The 17,592-nt window shown below is 60.7% G+C and overlaps 1 protein-coding gene across 10 annotated transcripts; it reads right to left on the bottom strand.

Annotated features, from left to right (window-relative positions):
- Positions 1 to 469: 469 nt before the first annotated feature.
- On the bottom strand, positions 470 to 17,447 carry PCBP2 (poly(rC) binding protein 2). Of its 10 annotated transcripts, XM_074853571.1 has the most exons (16): positions 17,264 to 17,447; positions 14,334 to 14,469; positions 13,882 to 13,905; positions 13,746 to 13,778; positions 13,290 to 13,406; positions 11,776 to 11,907; positions 11,020 to 11,148; positions 10,426 to 10,500; positions 8,604 to 8,690; positions 8,364 to 8,429; positions 7,530 to 7,571; positions 6,239 to 6,311; positions 5,660 to 5,698; positions 4,474 to 4,526; positions 3,609 to 3,778; positions 470 to 984 (listed from the first exon to the last, which is right to left on the bottom strand). In XM_074853571.1, the coding sequence occupies exons 2-16, from the start codon at positions 14,400 to 14,402 to the stop codon at positions 948 to 950; spliced, it is 1,146 nt and encodes a 381-aa protein (XP_074709672.1). In that variant the 5' UTR covers positions 14,403 to 14,469; positions 17,264 to 17,447; the 3' UTR covers positions 470 to 947. The 10 variants fall into 10 exon arrangements, with proteins under 10 accessions (XP_074709672.1, XP_074709674.1, XP_074709675.1 ...); XM_074853573.1 differs by lacking the exon at positions 5,660 to 5,698 and having other exon boundaries at positions 4,474 to 4,529; XM_074853574.1 differs by lacking the exon at positions 5,660 to 5,698 and having other exon boundaries at positions 17,264 to 17,446.
- Positions 17,448 to 17,592: the final 145 nt, after the last annotated feature.

The following is a 17,592-nucleotide window of genomic DNA, read 5'->3' as shown; positions in this document are numbered from 1 at the left end:
GGATGATTTTGAGGAGTGGGGGGGCCACTATATAAGAGGCTGAGCCCCCCCCACCCCACTGTGGTCCCAGTCCTTTAGTGGTGGAACTGGGAGACCCAAAGGGAAGGGGGGGGGGGGGGGGGCACAATTCTGAACCCTGTGAAACAAAGGAGGTCCCAGGTAGGTTTGGGGGGGGGGTGTGGTGTGTGTCAGGGTGTATGTGTGACCATACCCAGCTGGGATACTGGTTTCCATTAAAAACCAGTTTACATGGTACTGGGAGAAAGAGAAAAACCCTCAAAGTGCATCTACAGCACCAAAAACACACCCCCCTGCCCCCCCTTTCCCCCCCCAGGACTGATTTATGCAGCCTGAGGGTCCCCCATTCCACCCCCAGAGGGAACCCAACCCCCAGCTGGGCCATACTGGGAGCACTGGGCAGAACCAGAGGTGGGGGGGGGGGGTTCAAATAAAGACGGAGACAGGCAGATCCATTAACCAAAATATCCTCCAGTTTCTATTCACAAGGAAAAGCTCCAGTCCATCTTTTTATTAATTTTTTTTTTTGAAAAATTTCCTGACGTTACAGAACTAAACTGAAATGTTTCTCTTCCACTCTTACATTTCATGACAAAACAGAAACTTCATGAGCCGAAAAAAGGGAGGGGGGGGGGTGGGGGGAAGGTGGAGGTGAGGGGTGGGGCGGGGAGGAGAGAGAAGCTTTATAAAACTAAGATCTGGGGCTCAGCGTTTTAACAGCTGAACAGAGAAAGGAATTAAAATGCTGTAAATTCAAAACAAAACGGAAAAAAAAAAAAATAAACGAAAAAAAAAAATAAACCTCATGAGTGGCTGCGGAGAGCAATGGAGGAACCGAAAAATTTACAAACTAGTTAAAACCTGGGGCTGGCTGCTAAGGGACTACACAGATGGATGGTGAGGTGAGGCCGAGGGTCCGCGTCGGGGCCCTAGCTGCTTCCCATGCCCCCGGTCTCCGAGGAGAGCCTGCAACGAAAAAAGGGCGTCAGAGGGGACCCCGCTTTGGGGGAGGAGGAGGAGGAGGGAGAGGGGGGGCAAGGGAGGAAGGGCTTCCCCGTGGGGAGGGCCCTGGAAGGGGGAGAGACTCCCCAAGGAGGGAAGGGAGGAGGTTTTTGGGGTGTGGGGGGGGTGATCTAGGTACAAGCGGGAAGGGGGGTGCGGTAAGGAAAGGGGGGGCAGCCTGCTGTGGCTGCCCCCCCCTAAAATGGAGGCAGAGGGGTCCCCCCAGGGGCTTGGGGGGGGGGTGTCCAGCTGAGCGCAGCACCGGGGCAAAGCTTTAAGGGTGGGGACACCCAGGGGAAAGGGGACCCCGGGGTGCTCTGGGCACCCCCAGGGTGGGGGCGGGCAGGAATGAGGCAGCAATTCCTGCAGGGAAGGCAGAGAGCGAGGTGGGGGGGGTGGGGTGTTACCCCCACCAGGGACCCCCTGGGGAGCACAGGGTGGGTGGGGGGAGGGTCAAACACACAAGGCAAGGGGGTCCCCGAGCAAGCAGGGACAAACCAGCACCCCCCAACCCACAGGAGCTGCCACCTCTGCGGCTCAAAGCGACTTATTTAGTGGGGGGGGGGGGGGGGGCGCAGCCCAACCTGGGTGGCAGTGAGCCCCCCTCTAAGCAAGAGGGCACCCCGCGAGGCCCCCTCCCCGGGGCTCAGCCCCCCCACCATCGGCACAGATCTAGCAGAGCAGATTCTCACCGTGGCAACTTTATTACAGGTACAGACATTAAAGAGAGACAGGCGAGGCCGCGAGTGGGCAACGTCACCAGGAATGCAATTAAATCCCCCCCACCCCCCCCCTCCATGACTTGTTTATTCAGTAACGAACCCCCCTCCCTCCACCCGCCCCCGCCCCGCACCTCCCACCCCCTCCCCCAAAACCGCAGTTGCAACCAAGCTACTAAAAAATGGAAAAAAAAAAAAAGAGGAGGAAAAATTAAAAAAAAAAAGCGACAGCTACAAGCTAGCAGGATCGAGGAGGAATCGAACAGATCACTAGACTCCAGGCCGGGCTGGGACACGGGGAAAATCGTCTCTCGGCCGGCAAGAAAACTCCGTTCTAACATCACAAGCTCACTTTGGAGTAAAAAGGAGGAGGAGGAAAAAAATGAAAAAAAAAGAGAAAAAAATTTGCTCTTCCAAGTCTCCTCTACGGGGTCTCCATGCTGCCACCGATCTGCTGGTCCTCTTAAGGCCACAAGCAGACTCAGTAAGGAGAAAATCTCTGCTTTTCCGCTTTCAGTTTGTTAGTGACACATGGCACAGCTGGAGCGGAGGTGCCCTTAGCAGCAGACACAACATTTAGAGCCAGGAGAGGGACAGGTTTCATGCCAAGCAGACTGGAGACACAAGGGGCGGTCGGAAGAGGGTTGGGGAGGCTGGCGGGTGCTTCGGAGGCCCCCGCTGTGGCGAGCGAGGGGGTGGTGGTGGAGGAGGAAGAAGAAGAAGGGGTGGAGGGTTGAGAGAGGTTGATGCTGAGGTGGTCAGGGATCGTGACGGAGGCTGCCTGGGAGGAGGGTTTAGCGCTTTCTAAACTGTAACAGAGGAGAAAAGGAACAAAAAAAAAAAATACGGGTGGGTGGAAGGGAACACCACAAAAAAAAAAAAAAGAAAAAGAAAAAGCACAGGACAAACAGCGTAAAGTCGCACGAGCCCAGCTCGGGGAGGGAGGGAGGGAAGGGCGCTGCGAGGCCGTAGCCGTGCCCCGGCGAGGTCTGGCCTCGCCTCTGAGCCGCACCGGGACCCCCCGCGCACCCCGGAGCCCCCGGCCGAGCCGTCGGCTCAGCGCGAGGCCGTCCCAGCGCCCCTGGAGCCAGGCACCTCACCACAAACCAAAAAAAACCAAAAAAAGAAGAAAAAAGAAAAATAAAGAGCAAAAGCATGGGCAGCTTCTCCTCTGCTCCTGCTCGGGACCAGGCCGGAGCTGCCGTGTCACCCCGGCATCGCGACAGGGAGCGGCGCCGAGTCCCTGCTTGGGGCTCTCCCCGCTCGTCTCCTCCACCCAGAGCCGCGGGGGCTGAGGATCGGGGAGAGGCCGTCGCCCCCAGCCCGGCTCATCGCCAAGATGGGTCCGAATCGGGCCCGAAATCCCCACGGTGGCCGCGGGGAAGCCGGCTGAGCCCGGAGCAGAGCCACGCCAGCACCGATTCCTCTCCCTGGGATCCCAAGATCCTGCTGGGAGATGCTGGGGATTCTCCAGAAGCAAAGCCCAGGGGAGTCCCTTCCTCTATCACCCCACCAAAAAAAAAAAAAAATAATAAAAAAGCCCTCGCCACGCAAGCGCCGCATCGAAACAGCACAGGCCTAACCACGGCTTGAAGTAGCCACGGGCTCCCCTCGGCCCTGTGGCCGGACCCTTCCCCAGCCGGGTCCGTCACCCACAGAGCGGGAGGCGATCGCACCAGGGAAACGGGACAGCAGGCACAGGGAGAGGACAGGAAAGGGGAAGGGAAAAGGAAAAAAAAAAAAAGAGAGGGAGAGAAAACCCCCTTCCCCTCATGCGTCGGGGCGGGAGGAGGGTCGGGGCCCCCCCTGGCGCGGGCGTGCAGTGCCAGCCCCCCCCGAGCCGCGGAGCCTCGTCACCCGGAGACTTACCTGACATTAATTAGATACTGGGCCAAGCTAATGCTCGCTGCAGATCCAGTTATGGTAACCTGCCTGTCAGTAGACCCTTCCACTGGGTTGGCAATTTTGATCTGCGCCCCAGACATCTGGCGGATCTCATTGATTTTGGCGCCCTGACGCCCGATGATGCAGCCAATCAACTGCGGGGGGGGGGGGGAAGGAAAGCGGCTTCGTTAGTGTGTTAATCCATCCTCCTCCTCCTCCCCTGTCGGTCCTCCGCAGGGACAGGGCTGGCACCTCCTCGGAGTTGGAAAAGGGGGGGTTCTGCCTTAAAGAAGGGATGTGGTGCCAGGGAAAATGATCCAAAGAGGCAGTTTGGGGCGCAGCCACAAGCCCACCCGCAGCTGAGAATGGGCAACCCCACCCCTCATTTTGTTAGAAAAAGAGGGGCAGAAAAAAAAAAGAGAGAGGGCCTAGAGGGGGCAGAAAAAAAAAAGAGAGAGGGCCTAGAGGGGGCAGAAAAAAAAAGAGAGAGGGCCTAGAGGGGGCAGAAAAAAAAAAGAGAGAGGGCCTAGAGGGGGCAGAAAAAAAAAAGAGAGAGGGCCTAGAGGGGGCAGAAAAAAAAAAGAGAGAGGGCCTAGAGGGGGCAGAAAAAAAAAAGAGAGGGCAGAAAAAAAAAAAAGAGAGGGCCTGGAGGGGGCAGAAGATAATAGAGAGGGCCTGGAGGGGGCAGAAGATAATAGAGAGGGCCTGGAGGGGGCAGAAGATAATAGAGAGGGCCTGGAGGGGGCAGAAGATAATAGAGAGGGCCTGGAGGGGGCAGTGACCCCCTCCCCAGGGACAAGGGGCTGCCCGCCCGCTGCCCACCAGCCCTCCCCGCCATGGGGATACTCACATCATTTGGAATGGTGAGTTCGTGAGAGGTGGTTTGAGCGGAGGCATCCAAACCTGCTTAGAGACAGAGAAAAAGCGGGAAGAAGTTCAGGGGGGGGTGGTGGGACGGGGGGGTGCAGCACAGACAGAGCGCAGCAGTCAAGCCAGCATTTGCTGCCAGCTTCAGGGCTACCTTGAAGACTCTTTCAAACAGGAGGGGAAGGGCAGAGCAAGCTGTGAGGTTACTCCAAACCCTCCCCGCTGCTCCCCACCTCCTCCCTGCTCGCCTGCTTTCCCCCCCTGCCACCTCCCCTGGCCCTCAATCACCCCAATTTCTCTTCCCTTTGTCCCCCCCCCCCTCCCCGCGATGTCACCACAGCTTCTTCCTTCCGGTCAGGACAGTCCCAGAGCAGCGCACTCTCACTGTGGGGGCTCCATTCGGGCGCTCAGCTCCGCTGCCTGCTCCATTACCAGCTTCCAAGGGCTACACTACCCCCCCTTCTTCCTCCTCCTCTTCCTCCTCCTCCTCGCCGCCACAGCCCCGGCAGGGCAGTGCTACGCCGGCCGGCACGGGCGCTGCGAGGCTGCTCACATTTTGGATGGGGCCGAGCACATGTGCCAAAGCGGGTTTGGTTTTATTTTTTTTTTTTTTTAAGTTTTTAATTATTATTTTTTTTTCCCCTCGCTCCCTGGAGCGGTGGGAGCCTCAAGATCTCACCCCTCAGGGCTCTGGCAGGGGCGAAGCAGCCTGGGGACACACACACACACACACACTACACACACATGGCTGTGTCCCCCCCCTCCCCTCGCCAGCAGTTCTGCCACCGGGCTCGGCTGCTCCAGCAACTCCTCAGGCAGGGCAGGGTGGGGGGGGGGAGAAAAAAAAAAATCACCCCCCCACCCCAGCACATGGGTTTTTGGCGGGGTGGGGGGTAAAACAAGGGGGCCCAAGGCTCGCTAACAGCGCCGGGCGCTGGATGACCGAGCCCTCCACCAAGTCCTGCTGCTCTCCACTGGCCAGCTGACAACTTCTGGGGCACGTACAACCAAGCCAGTCGGTACCTCCAGCCCTTCTAAGGCTCCCCCTGACCCCCCCTTTCCCCTCCCATCCGTGCACAAAGGCGGGCAGCATTTAACAGGGAGAACGAGACCCCGGTCAGTATTAATACACAATAGAATAACTACAGATTTTGTTTTTTAATCATTACCCCAATAGCCTTTCACCTCTGGAGAGCTGGATTCAATGCCTGTTAAGATACAAGTGACAATGAGTTTGGCTGTCTCAAGTTTAGAGCCCCAAATGGATATTTTTAGCCATCTTAGCAAATCTACAGCAAATTTGGTACAACTCAACAGTTGCCTGCTCAGGACTGGAGTAGCCGGAGGGGAGAGAGAGGGTGCTGCGGGTCGGGGGGGTCTCCCGGTGCATTGGCAGAGCTTGTGGAGGATGGGGGTGAAGAGGAAGGAAAGCAGCATGGAGGCCCTGCCTGCTCGGTGGTTTTTTTTGGTGGTTTTGTTTTGTTTTGTTCTACCCTCTGCGGCCCCCCACAACTCGCAGAGGCCGGTACCAAGTCACCCCCAGAGACGTCGTGACAAAAATCGTTACCTGGCCGGGCTCGGCTCTGGGGCAACGTTTGGTTTTGTGGGTTTTTTTTGGTGGTTGTTTTTTTTTTTTTTTGAGAGCACGAGACCCGAGCGGAGGCCCCGTTAGAGAGGAGCCAAGCGGCGGCTCGCAGGCTGGCCTTCGGCCCACGCTAGCGTACAGAAGAGAGAAGGAGTTTCCATACCACTGAATCCAGTGTTGCCATGAGACATTGGAAAGTGTGACTGTTGCATTGCCAACTGGTGCAGCTTGGTCAGCTAGAGGGGGGGCAAAAAAAAAAAAAAAAAAAGAGAAAGAAAAAGGCTGATGTTAGCCATTTCCCAAGCCCAAGGGGGGCCAGGACTCACAGCACGCACATCAACACAGATACTGCCAGCAGCACTGGGTGTGTGTCCCCCCCCCCGCCTCCCCGTCTCTCCCCGACCCCCCTCCACACGGAGAGGAGGAAGGCGCCAGGCCAAGGTGGGCTGGGGTGTGTGTGTGGGGGGGTGGGGGGCTGCGCCCACCCCCCTGGTGAAGCGAGGGATGAAAGGAGCTCAGGGAGAGAAGCAGAGAGGAGCAGGAGAGACGAGAGGCAGGGTGCTCACACCACACCATGCAGGGAGCAGCGAGGTGGGGGGGGGGACAGGAGCACCGGGAGGGAGATGGGGATGGAGCCCGGCTCGGTTCAGCCCCCGGAGCGGCTCTTTTAGCCCAGCTTCCTTCTAGTCCTTCTCCTCCCTGTCCTGGTGCTTCAGAGCCCCCCTTGCACCACCCCCCCCCGCCCCCACCTCCTCGCTGCTCTAAGGGTGCCAGGAGCAGAAGACGGGCCCCCACCGAGCCTACGGGATGAGCATGGGTGGCCGGAGGATGGTGGCGTGCAACAGCGAGCCGGGACAGCGCCCGCTGCCTGGACTGTCACTCCTGTCCCAAACGGTCCCTGACAGGCTGGTGGCAGCCTGGGCCAGGCCAGATCCAAACCCCCCCCAGCTCCCCCCACCCCCCCCACCCCCCCAAAACTGCCACCTGCGACCGCTCGCTGGGCCAGCTGTCCCCTGCCCCAGGAGAACCACCATGACAGGGAACCATCATGTGCTGTTTTTGTTTTCTCTTGACGGGCTGCGTGCCAAATTCGAGGAGTTGGGGGGGGGGGGGGGGGGGGCAGGAGGGAGCAGGGGGAGGGCAAGGGAAAAGCCGGAGCTGGTGTGAAATGCCAAGCCAGGGAGAGGTGGGTTGGAAAAAAAATATATAGGAGGGAAGTGTCAGAAAGAAGGTGGGGGGGAAGGAAAAAGGAGAGATCTGAGACCGGGTGAAGCTGGCTGCAGGAAGGCGAATTGGAGGGAGGCGAGTTTTTTGGGGGGGAGTTCGGATCAGCTCGAGTATTCAGCCCAAGCGGACGGCTCTAGCGGCTCGAGTCGAGAAAGCACGGAGAAAATTTTTGGAAGGGGGGAGGAAGAGGGTGGATTTCAAGACAAGAAGTTGTAAACAAAACTTACATCTGGCTGTGGAATGGCATACTGTCCTTGAATGGTATAGGCCTACAAAAGGAGGAAAACAGTCCTATTAACAACCATCGGACAGCCACCCAGGGACAGACAGATTTCAACTAGCCAGGAAGTCAGAGAGCCAAGGTGGAGAGTTCTCCGGGGCGAGGGAAGTGGGGCAAGGAGAGGCAGGGGACGGATAAATGCTGTAACAAGCAGTTTCTAGACGGGCGGTTACTCGAATTGGCCTTACGTGGCGGTTACAGGGAGGGAGTGGACAGTATGGCGCCGTCCCCCCCAAAAAAAAAAGTGGCAGACAAAAACAAGAACGGCTGGGATCTTGATGAAGATGTATGGTGTGGTGGAGTCCGACAATGCTTCTAGCCCTGCGCCCCCCGCCTCGCCGACAGGGGAAGATCTCCAACGCCCCCGCCAGCCCTGCTAGCTCCCGGCCCCTCCTTTCCCCGGCCCAGCAGCCCCCCCCAAAAAAAAAAGTCCCATTCCGAGTCCTCTCGTCACTTCCGCACGCCTAGGAAAACGTCGCCGGGCAAGCTAGAGGTAAATGCTGGAGCTGGCTACCGATGCTAGACAAGGCAAAAGAGAGGCATTCGGGGGGAGGGGGGGGGGGGGGTAACAAGGCTGAGTGCCTGACCTGCCACAATTCCATGTCTTGAGGTTAAGGGACAGCCACAGACTTCAGATTCCTCCTGAAGCTACCCAGAAAGGGCGAGTCACTGGCTGGGGCCTGGCTGGCTAAGGTTTGGGGGGGTTGGGGGGGGCCGGGCAGGTGGGGGTGGGTGGGATAGGAAGGGGAGAGGGGGGTACACAGCCTCACTTCCAGGTCACCGGAAGAACTGCAGCCCAGGCTGGAATTGGCCCAAGTTCGTTGCCATGCAGTGGCTGCCGGGTGGCCTGCGTGAGGAGAGGTTGGTGGGCTCAGAGTCCAGTTCCCAGTGGACAGGAGTCCACAGCACAAAAGCCACCGTTGACGGGTTTTGGGGGACGGGGACGGGGATGCCACCCTTGTTGGCAGTCTCAGAGAGGCCAAGGATTGAACGGGCCGTGGAGACTGAACTCCCCTCTCACCTCCTGAGGTGGTCCCTCCAAGTCAGAGTTGAGGCACATGGATGGGGCGGTGTGGGGGTAGCTCGCACTGCCGCTGCTGTACCTGTCCTGTGGATAAATTAGAGGACTTCAGTCTCCAGGGCTGTCAATCCGAAACCTTCCGCTAACACCAAAGTCACATCGACATTAGCTCTGTTTTTTCAAGGGCTAAACCTGCTCTACGCACGACTCTGAGCTGCAAAGACAGAGCGCAAACACCACCGGGAGCGGGGCCCGGACGGCTGCATCGGGCTGGCCGCGGCCCTGGGCCAGGGGAGAGGGGTGGAAGAGAAGGAAGGGGGGAGAAGAAAGGGGAGGGGAGGGAAGAGATGCGTGGCCGGGGGAAGCCTGCTCCTCACTGCTCTAACGGGGAAGGCAGCCGGCTCCCACACCACGGGGAGGGGAGGGAAGGGGTGGGGGGGCCGCACGGTACGGCCCTCCGCTTGCAAAAGGCACTGGGGGGGGCGGGAGAGGGGGGGCACGGATATACCGGCCAGGCGCTTCCCCCGGGGCGCAGAGCGGCAGGAGAAGCTGTCGGAGAGGCGGGGGGGGCTGATCAGGTCCGGGGAAGGGAGGAGGAAGAGGCAGGGAGGGCAAAGGGTGGGGTAGGGGGGGTGGGGGGGCCAAGGCGAGGAAGGGGACGGCAGCAGGTCCGTCCCCCAAAACAAGCATGGCGTGCCAGCCTGGCGGGGGAGGGCGGGAGGGGGAGGAAGAGCAGAGTCAGGCCTGACTCTCGGGGAGGCCAGCGGCAGCTACCCCCTTCCCTGCCTACGGAGGCCTCCATCGACAACGCTGGACCCTGCCTGAGCTGGTCCACGGGCTGGCTAAGGGGCTCCAGGCCCTGCCCGAGCCCACCCCGGAGGGTTCTCCCTGAGAGCAGGAAGGCAGCGGATGCATTTGCACGAGTCGCCGCGTTTTTTTGGGGTGGTTTGTTTTTTTTTTTCCTCTCTCCAAAGCGTTACGGCAGCCCTGGGAACCGCAGGGTGGGGAGCGGGTGACCCACATCCCCCGGGGGGGCTTGAGCCTCCTGCCTTGCCCAGCAGCCTGGATGGGCCCCATGGGGCGAGGATCCCCAGTCAACACCCCCCCACCACCACCCCAAAGAGGGCCGGGGAGGACTCGGGGCTTCACAGCAGACAGGACCCCAAGGGAGGCCTGTCCCTGTAACCTGGCTCGGCAGCAGAGAGCAAGCAACTCCCTGGGAGCAGCTAAATCCCACGTCACCTGATGGCTACTCCTATCTGACACCCTCCCCTCGTGCGCAATGAAGCCTTTCCGCACCCCAATCCTACCCACGGCACAGGCTAAACCTTTGCACCCCCCAAGAGCCAGCCCCAAAGAGCAGAGAACCCCCCCCAACCCTCTGGGCCAGTCACCCACAACAGGTCGCACCGAGTCCTCAGAGCCAGCCCCAGGCAGAGGGGCAGAGCCTGGATTTGGCAGCTGGAGTCTCGGCCTGATTCAAATCCCCCACCGCCGCCACCACACTGGCCTTTTTTTTTTTTTTGGTTAACTCCAGGACTGTTTGCCAGCACACCCCCCACCTCCCCAAATCAGCCCTTTTGCCCCTCCCTCCACCCCTCCATCCCACCTCTGCCTTCTTCCAGCCCTCAGCGAGCTCAGTGAGGAAGGCTCAGAGCAGGCTCTGGGAGGCCGAGGCCAAGCAGAGCCGCTCTCGGCCGGAGGAAGCGGCGTGGGTGACAGGCACGCAGAGCGGCTGATGTGCGCTGGCAGCGTGGCAGCTCGGTAAGACACCCCCCCTTTTCCCACCCCGCAAACCCCAGGAGCAGAGGAAAGGCCTTACCTGACCGCCTGCAAAGATGACGGGAGAGCTGGATGGCTTGGGTCGGTACGGGATGGTGACGCCCTTCGGGGGAGACTGGGTGACAGGCAGAGAGGAGAGGTCAGACACCGAGCGCTGCCAGCACCACAAACCCCTCCCCGCACCCCAGACACCAACGCTCTGCTTTGGGTTTAAAAATCAGCCCTTTGGGAGGATGCAAGGCAAGCTTGTTTCTCCCCCCATGCCAGCCACAGAGCAGCATGCGAGGGGACTTGGGACAGGAGGACGACGCTGCTGCTCGGTGTCACCATGCTGGGCAGCACGACGGGTCACCGCAGAGCCATGGGCAACGCCGTTAGCCGGTGAGCAGCTCGAGAGGCCTGGCTCGACCCCGGCTTTAAGCAGCTCCAAGCCTCACCTGGATGAGGCTGTAATCCCCAGCTATCCCTTTATCCCCTCCCCAGCAGCCGTTTGTCTGTCCTCAGCGGTTTCCACTCGCGAGGAGGGATGTGGCTGGCCAAGGGCAACGGGGATCCCTGCGCCACACGTGCCTCCCCAGAAGGGAAAAATAAAACCCCACATATGCCAGCAGGGCTTGGGGGGGGGAGGCCCTACCTCAAGCATGACGACGCAGATCTGTTTGACGCACTCGATGATGGACTGTGGGATCCCAGCAATGGTGATGGCTCGCTCGGTCGAGTTGGGCAGCATGTCTCCTGCCACCTGGACCTGTGCCCCCGTGCTCTGTAAAGTTGACGGTTAAAAATAGGTGGTCAGACCCCAGGGAGGGCGGTGACCTCAGCGACAAACCCCGTGGCTGGGTTATACATAGCCAAAACTGCTCCCCCCACCACCACCACCATTCTCTCCCCTAAAATAAAGTTCTTTAATCCTAGCTGGAAATAATTTGGTCATCGGGAGCCCGGGGCAGAGAGGAGGACCTGGGCTGCAGCTTTTCCCTGTAACCCAAGTCAAGCCCAACTCTGCAGCCAGCAGAGCTGGACACAGTTTAATCTGTCAGCAGCCCGGGGTTGGCAGCACCCAGTGCTAAATGGCACTACCGAGGGTGACACAGGCCTGGCAGCACATTCCCCCCCTCCAACAATTGGGGGAAAAAAAAAATTATAATTAAGAGTTCAGGGAAGGCGGGAGCAAGAACTCAGGTGTCCTGCTGCAGGGGACAGGGCTGGGAAGGGGAGGGTCTGCCCTGAGTCTCAGTTTCACAAGCACTAAAAATATAAGGTCTAAAAAAGCCAAGTGATGCCACGCCTCTGCTATGTGGTACCACCCAGGGTGGGGGCTGCTGCAAGGATCTGACCCTGGGGGCACCCAGACCCCGCACACATCCCCCTGGGGCCGGCCAACACGCACCTCTCGTATCTCTTTGATCTTGCAGCCTCCTTTCCCAATGAGGGAACCGCACTGGCTGGCGGGTACCACGAGCCGGAGGGTGACCGGGGGCCGGCTGGCAGCTGTACTGTTGGTCATGGAGCTGCTGATGTCCTGCGAGGAAGAGGAGTTACTCAGAGGGGTCAGCCCGACGCGTTGCCCTCGCCGGGACGGCACGCGGGGAGGTGACGTGCCCAGCGGAGGGACGGGGAGGACAACGCTGGCACGGGCAGGCCAGGCCAAGGTGACCCCAGGGCTCTTCCCAGTCCTATTTTATTTCCCAGGACTTTGTTAGCAGCCCAGAAACGACACAGCCACATTCTGGGGAAGAAGGAAGAAGCCAAACACTGTTGTCTTAATGAAAATGGGGGTTGAACCCCCCTCAGCCCAGCGCAGAAGCGCTGGCTGGGTCACATGGCAGCTGAACTGGTGACGCTGGAGGGGGACGAGTGGTTGGGGGTTCGGTGTCCCCACAGCTCCCGGTTCAGCACGGAGCCTCCTGTAGTAACAGGGGATCAGGGCGGGAGCGGCTCCGGGGAAAACAAGCCCAGCACTGATGACAGCGGTCATGTGCTGCCAGGGGGGAGGGGAGGCACAAGGCCACGGGCTCAACTGACCTACTAAAATAAAAGCTTTAACGCCGAGCTCAGAGCCCGGCAGCCAGGAGCCACGCTCGGCCAGGGAGCCCTCGGAGGACTCCAGCTCTTGGGGTAAAGCAGGAGGAGCGCAGGGCTCAGCAGCTTTTAGGAGGAAGGAGCCTTGGGGACAGATCTGCCAGCACTAGAAGGGTCCCAAATCTGAAGGGTAACAGGATTTTTAACCCCCACAGGCAAGGTGAGGGCCGCAGAGCTCTGCCTCACACCAGGCGAGGAGCGCTCATGCCTTCCAAACGATGTGGAGCGGGATGGAAAACTCCACGCCACGGCCCTGAGCAGGCTCTAACGCCCGCAGACAGGATCCAGGTTATCCAGGATCAACATTCCCCTGAAAATCACCGATTCGACGGGACCAGGGGCAAAACGCAGCTTCAGCACCGCGCAGCCACAGCCCCCGTTCCCCTCCTGGGCAGGGCTGGAGATGGAGCCGAGCCCCGAAGGGGCAGCAGCACAACCGCCCAGGATGAGCGAAGCCCGGGGAGTTTAAGCCCTGCTCTGTTTTAAGGGGTATAATCAGTGGCCGCGGGGTGTTTTCAGCCCCTGCAGGGCTCTGGCACTCAGCAAGCTCAGCTTAACAACGGCTGAGCGCCCACGGGGAAGCGGCACGACCTGGACCTTGCCCCTGCTTGAGGCCGGGCAAAGATCAGGCACCACGGGGAAAACCCCACCAGCCCGTGCGGAACGGGCCCATCCCACTGCTCATCCCCAGGGAAGAGCTTTTCCTCGTGATCCAGACCCCCCCCCAGCACGCTCTGGGGCAGATCCCAGGGCAAATTTCTGTGGGGAGAGGGGTAAAGGCTGCCTGCAGGCGGGCAGGGGGGCTCGAGGCCGCAGACACACCTCTTCCAGTTTGTCAATGATCATCGCAAAAGCTTTGAAGATGGCATTGGTGGGTCCAGCGAGGGTGATGATCCGTTCGGGGCAGTTCCCTTCTGAGATGTTAATGCGAGCACCGCTCTGCGGGAGGAAAACGAGCCGACATCAGGGCTCCCAGCCCCCCACTGAAACCCCCAAAACACAACACCCCGTCCACGCGCCCGGCTCAGTGCTGCTGGGGGCAACCGGGATCCCCCCAGCAGTGATGAATCCTCCCTGTCTTGGCTCGGCTCCGGGCAGCCATCTTAGCCTCCTCAGCTTCCTGCCCGGCCCTGCCTACACCTCCCAGCATGCCTCGCGCCTGCCGGCTCCCATCTGCTGCCGGTGCCGCTGGCACCGCACTGCCTGGAAATTCCTCGGAAGGCCCACGCCACCGCGGCCCCTCCGGAACCCCCCCCCCCCCACAGCTCCGGGACTCACCTCCTCACGCATCTTCTTCACGGACTCCCCTTTCTGTGGGGGGGGGGAGGAAGAGAAGAGAGAGGCGTTAGCGTGGTTGTGTGGGGCAGTGAGGGGGAAGAGGGAGGCAGGGCGAGGGGGTTTGTTGTTCACTTACCTTCCCAATGATGCTTCCCACCTCCTGGGATGGAAACAAAAGCGACGTTAGTCAGTGCTTAAAAAACTCCAAGAGTTTCAAGCTTAAACAACTCTTTTACAGCCAAAAAAAGTTCTTTGGCACCTCAGATATCCCCCCCCACCAGACGTAGTGACACCTTGCTCCCAGCTGAGCTCCCCATCGGGTGACTTTCCCCCCCTCCCACGCTGTTATTTTTATTGATGTGCTGCGCTTTTAAAGCGCTGCCTCGCTCGTCATGAGATATCCAGGAGCCGGCCGGGTGCCAAGGAGCACATTCCTAACACCGCTGTCTAATGGCTGCAGTAACAAGGGCCGACCGACACCGATTCACTGCCGTGGAAGCACCCAGTCTCCCTCCGGGCTGCCGGAAGGGCCACCCCTGCGTCGGGCGAGGGGGCTTTGGCGCAGCCCCGCGTCCCACGGACACGTACCTTTCCGTGCATAAGTAGTCGGATGGTGAGCGTGACATTTAAACCACCTTCAATGACACCGGTGTCCATCTTGAGCTGCGTTGGGTTGAGTCAGGCTGCGTCAGTGCTCGGATCTTTGGTCGCTGGGTGAGCGGAGCTACGAACAAAAGAGGGGTTGCGTTTGAGGAGCTCTGACAACCCTCCCCCGGCTGGTTTCGGACCCATCCCGGACGGGGAGTCGAGCCCCTCTATGCTTTTTTCTCCCCTTGAATATCCCCTCTAGCAGTTTTAGGGCCACGTTCCTCTCCAAGCAGTGATCCCAAGAGCTGATCCGCAGCAGTTCAGCTCCCCAACAGGCTGCTCCTCCTGCCCAGTTTTCCAGGGCGGATGGGCTGAACTGGCACGATCCCACCTGCAGCGAGCAACAGCCAAGGCCACGAGGGTCTCGCTCAGCCCCTGCCTCCTTCTAGCCTCACTCCTTTACCTACAGCTCCCGGGAACTTGCCTTTACTTGCGAGCCCCACACCTTAATCTAGATTACAAACTTTCCTCCACAGCTGCGTGTAGACACACACGCGCCAAACAGAGCAACCGCCCCATTTCCCTTTGGTTTAACCCGCTTGGGGAGCCAGGCTGTTAAAAAAAAATATAATAATTCATCTGCGCTCTGAGCCTGCGTGGGGAGGCCTTGCAGACCGGTTTCCAAGTTGATTTACTCAAAACCAGATAAGGCCACATGAGCACACGATCAGGTTTCAAACAACCTGCAGCCCGAGTCGACAGCAGTTGCAAAACACCACGACCAGCCACCAGCTCGGCTAGCGAGCCGTTTAACTTTAAAAAAAGAAATTAAATAAACTTAAATTTCAGCTCTTGGTTTTATCAGTCCAGCTGGTCACCGCCCCATCAAAGTTTAACCAAGCCCAGGGAAAGAAGAAGCCAGAGTGAGGGCAGGGGGATTAATCCGGCAGGGGACGGTGCCAAGCGGGCAGCGCTGCCGCGCTCTGGGTTAATGCTCTTTTAAGGGGAAGCCGCTGGCACAGAAAGGTTTTTTTTTTGCCGTAGCGAGGAGTTACAGCTTCCATAAAACTCAGTCTGACATCCCATCGGATCCAAAAAGTCACCCGTTTGCCTAGTTTGGAAAGAAGGGCTCAGGATCCGAGCCCGGCAGCAATGGAGCGAGGAGGAGAGTCTAGACCCGAGCCCACGAGCTGGTTGTTTACGGGTTTCCCGGTTCACCGGAGGTGGCAGGAGCCTCGCTGGCACCCGCCGCCGTCTCTCCGGCTCTGAACCCACTCCTCCTCCCACCAGTTCAGCGTCCCAGTTCGCCTTCGTTAGCATTAATTTGCTTCCCTGGCAGCGGTTTTGCCAGTCAAACGAGCTTGGGTCGGTTACGGGGCCACCTCACAGCCCGCTGGGGACAAAAGGAGCCGACCAAACCTGCCGGGGGGTTACGCAAAGAGAGAAGCGAAGCCGTGTGGGGCAGGCAGAGGCCGGCAAGCAGCCGTCACTCCGCTCCCGGCTCATGGCGAGGCTCTTCCGCAGGAAAACTTCCCCCAAACTTCTCCTTACCTCCATCCAGCAGCCCTGCCTGCCCCCACGGGGCACGTGGAAGGCCCAGTCCCTTCCTGCTGCCCGTGGCAGGGTCAAACACCCACCCAGGGACCTCCCCACACAGGATTCCAGCCCCAAACTGGGATCATTATGGGGGGGAACTGGTTGCCGAGGCAGGGATTTAGCTCCAAAACCAGCCCGTCCCTGAGATCGGGTGGAAACGTGGCTCCAAAACTGGCTCATGTGGGGCAGGGAGGGGGTGAAAAACAAGTCTGGGGTTGGAGATCCCAGCTCCAAACGCAGCTTGTTGAGCCAGGGGGGAATGGGGGGGGGGGGGGGGCGCCACGGACCGACCCCCAGGGCCGGGATTGAGCCTCCAGACCGGGGCCATCCACAAAGAAAGGGTGAGAGGCAGGGGGGGTCCCCAGTCCCGGGACGGCAGCTCTAAACAGGACCCGGACCCCAGAGGGGGGAAAACAGGTCAAGTCCCGGGAGCGTGGCTCAGCCCCGAGGAGCTGGGGTGCAGCTCTGGACCCCAAACCGGGCGGGGGGAACCGGCTCCGGGGCTCTAAAAACACCCCAGTCCCCGGAGGGGGTCGGCGGGGGGGGTGGTGGTGCAGGCAGACCCTCGGTAGGAGATCGCGGCTCCAAACCGGGCAGGTCCCGGGGGGGTGGAGGGGGAAAACCCCCGGCTCCTCGAGGGGGGGCTGGCGGCTCCAAGAGGGGCCCGTCGTCTGTGCCCCCCCCCGCCCCGTCCCTTCCCCGGGCGGCGGCGCCGCGAACTAGGCCGGGGGGAAAAACAACTCGGATGGCGGCAAAAACGGGCCCAACCGCTTAAAAAACAAAAAAAAAAAAAAAGAAAAAAAAAAAAAGAAAAAACCACAAAACCCCCACAACAACTAAAGCAAGATAAAACCCCACAAAAAAGTCAAAATAAAAAAGCTAAAAAAAAAATTTCCCCCCCGGTGCCCCCCCCCCCTCCCCCCGCAACCGCTCGGTACCGGGCGGGGGGGAGGGGGAGGGGGTGGCGGCGCCATGTGACGCACGCAGCTCCCCGGCCCCCCCGGTCCCGGTTCCCGTGGGGGGGGAGGGGGGGGTCAGGGGGGGAGGGGAGGGAGGGGCGGCGGCGCCCCCCACCTCCCCCCCCCCCCCCGCCCCGCCGGCGGCTCGGCGCGCGCGCAGGCCGCGGCCTAGGCCGCGACTAGGCCGCACGTAGGCCGCGGGCTGGCGTGAGGGCGCGGCCGGCGGCGGGCGGCGCCGGGCGGCGCGGGGGCGCTACGCGAGGCCGCGGCTCCGCGACCATTGTGGAAGTCGGCGCCGGATGGCGGCGGGGATTCGGGGAGGGGAGGGAAGGGGATCGGGAGGCGGCGTGGGTGGGGTGGGGGGGTCGGGCCTACCTGGAGCGGCGCCGGTAACGGCGGCGGGAGAAGGGCGCTCCGGGCGGAGCGGGAGGAGGGAGGGCGGGGAGGAGGGGAGGGAGGTGGGGGGGGAGAGGGAGCGCGCCGGGGCGGGCGGGCGGGATGGCGGCGGGAGGCGTCGGCGGCGGCTGCTCCTGCTGCGGCGGCCGCGGCGGGTCTGGGAGGGGGCGGCGGGAGCGGCCCGATTTACACCCCGCCCCGACCCGGAAACGGACGCCGCGCACCAGCGAGGCGCGGCGGGGCGGGGATAGAGCGGCCTCCCCCCGCCCCGCGCCCCGCCCCGCCCCGCCCGGCTCGGGGCCAGCGAG

The sequence above is a fragment of the Strix uralensis genome, chromosome 33, assembly GCF_047716275.1.
Source record: "Strix uralensis isolate ZFMK-TIS-50842 chromosome 33, bStrUra1, whole genome shotgun sequence".
Lineage (NCBI taxonomy): Eukaryota > Metazoa > Chordata > Aves > Strigiformes > Strigidae > Strix > Strix uralensis.
This window is presented reverse-complemented; position numbering and strand designations above follow the sequence as displayed.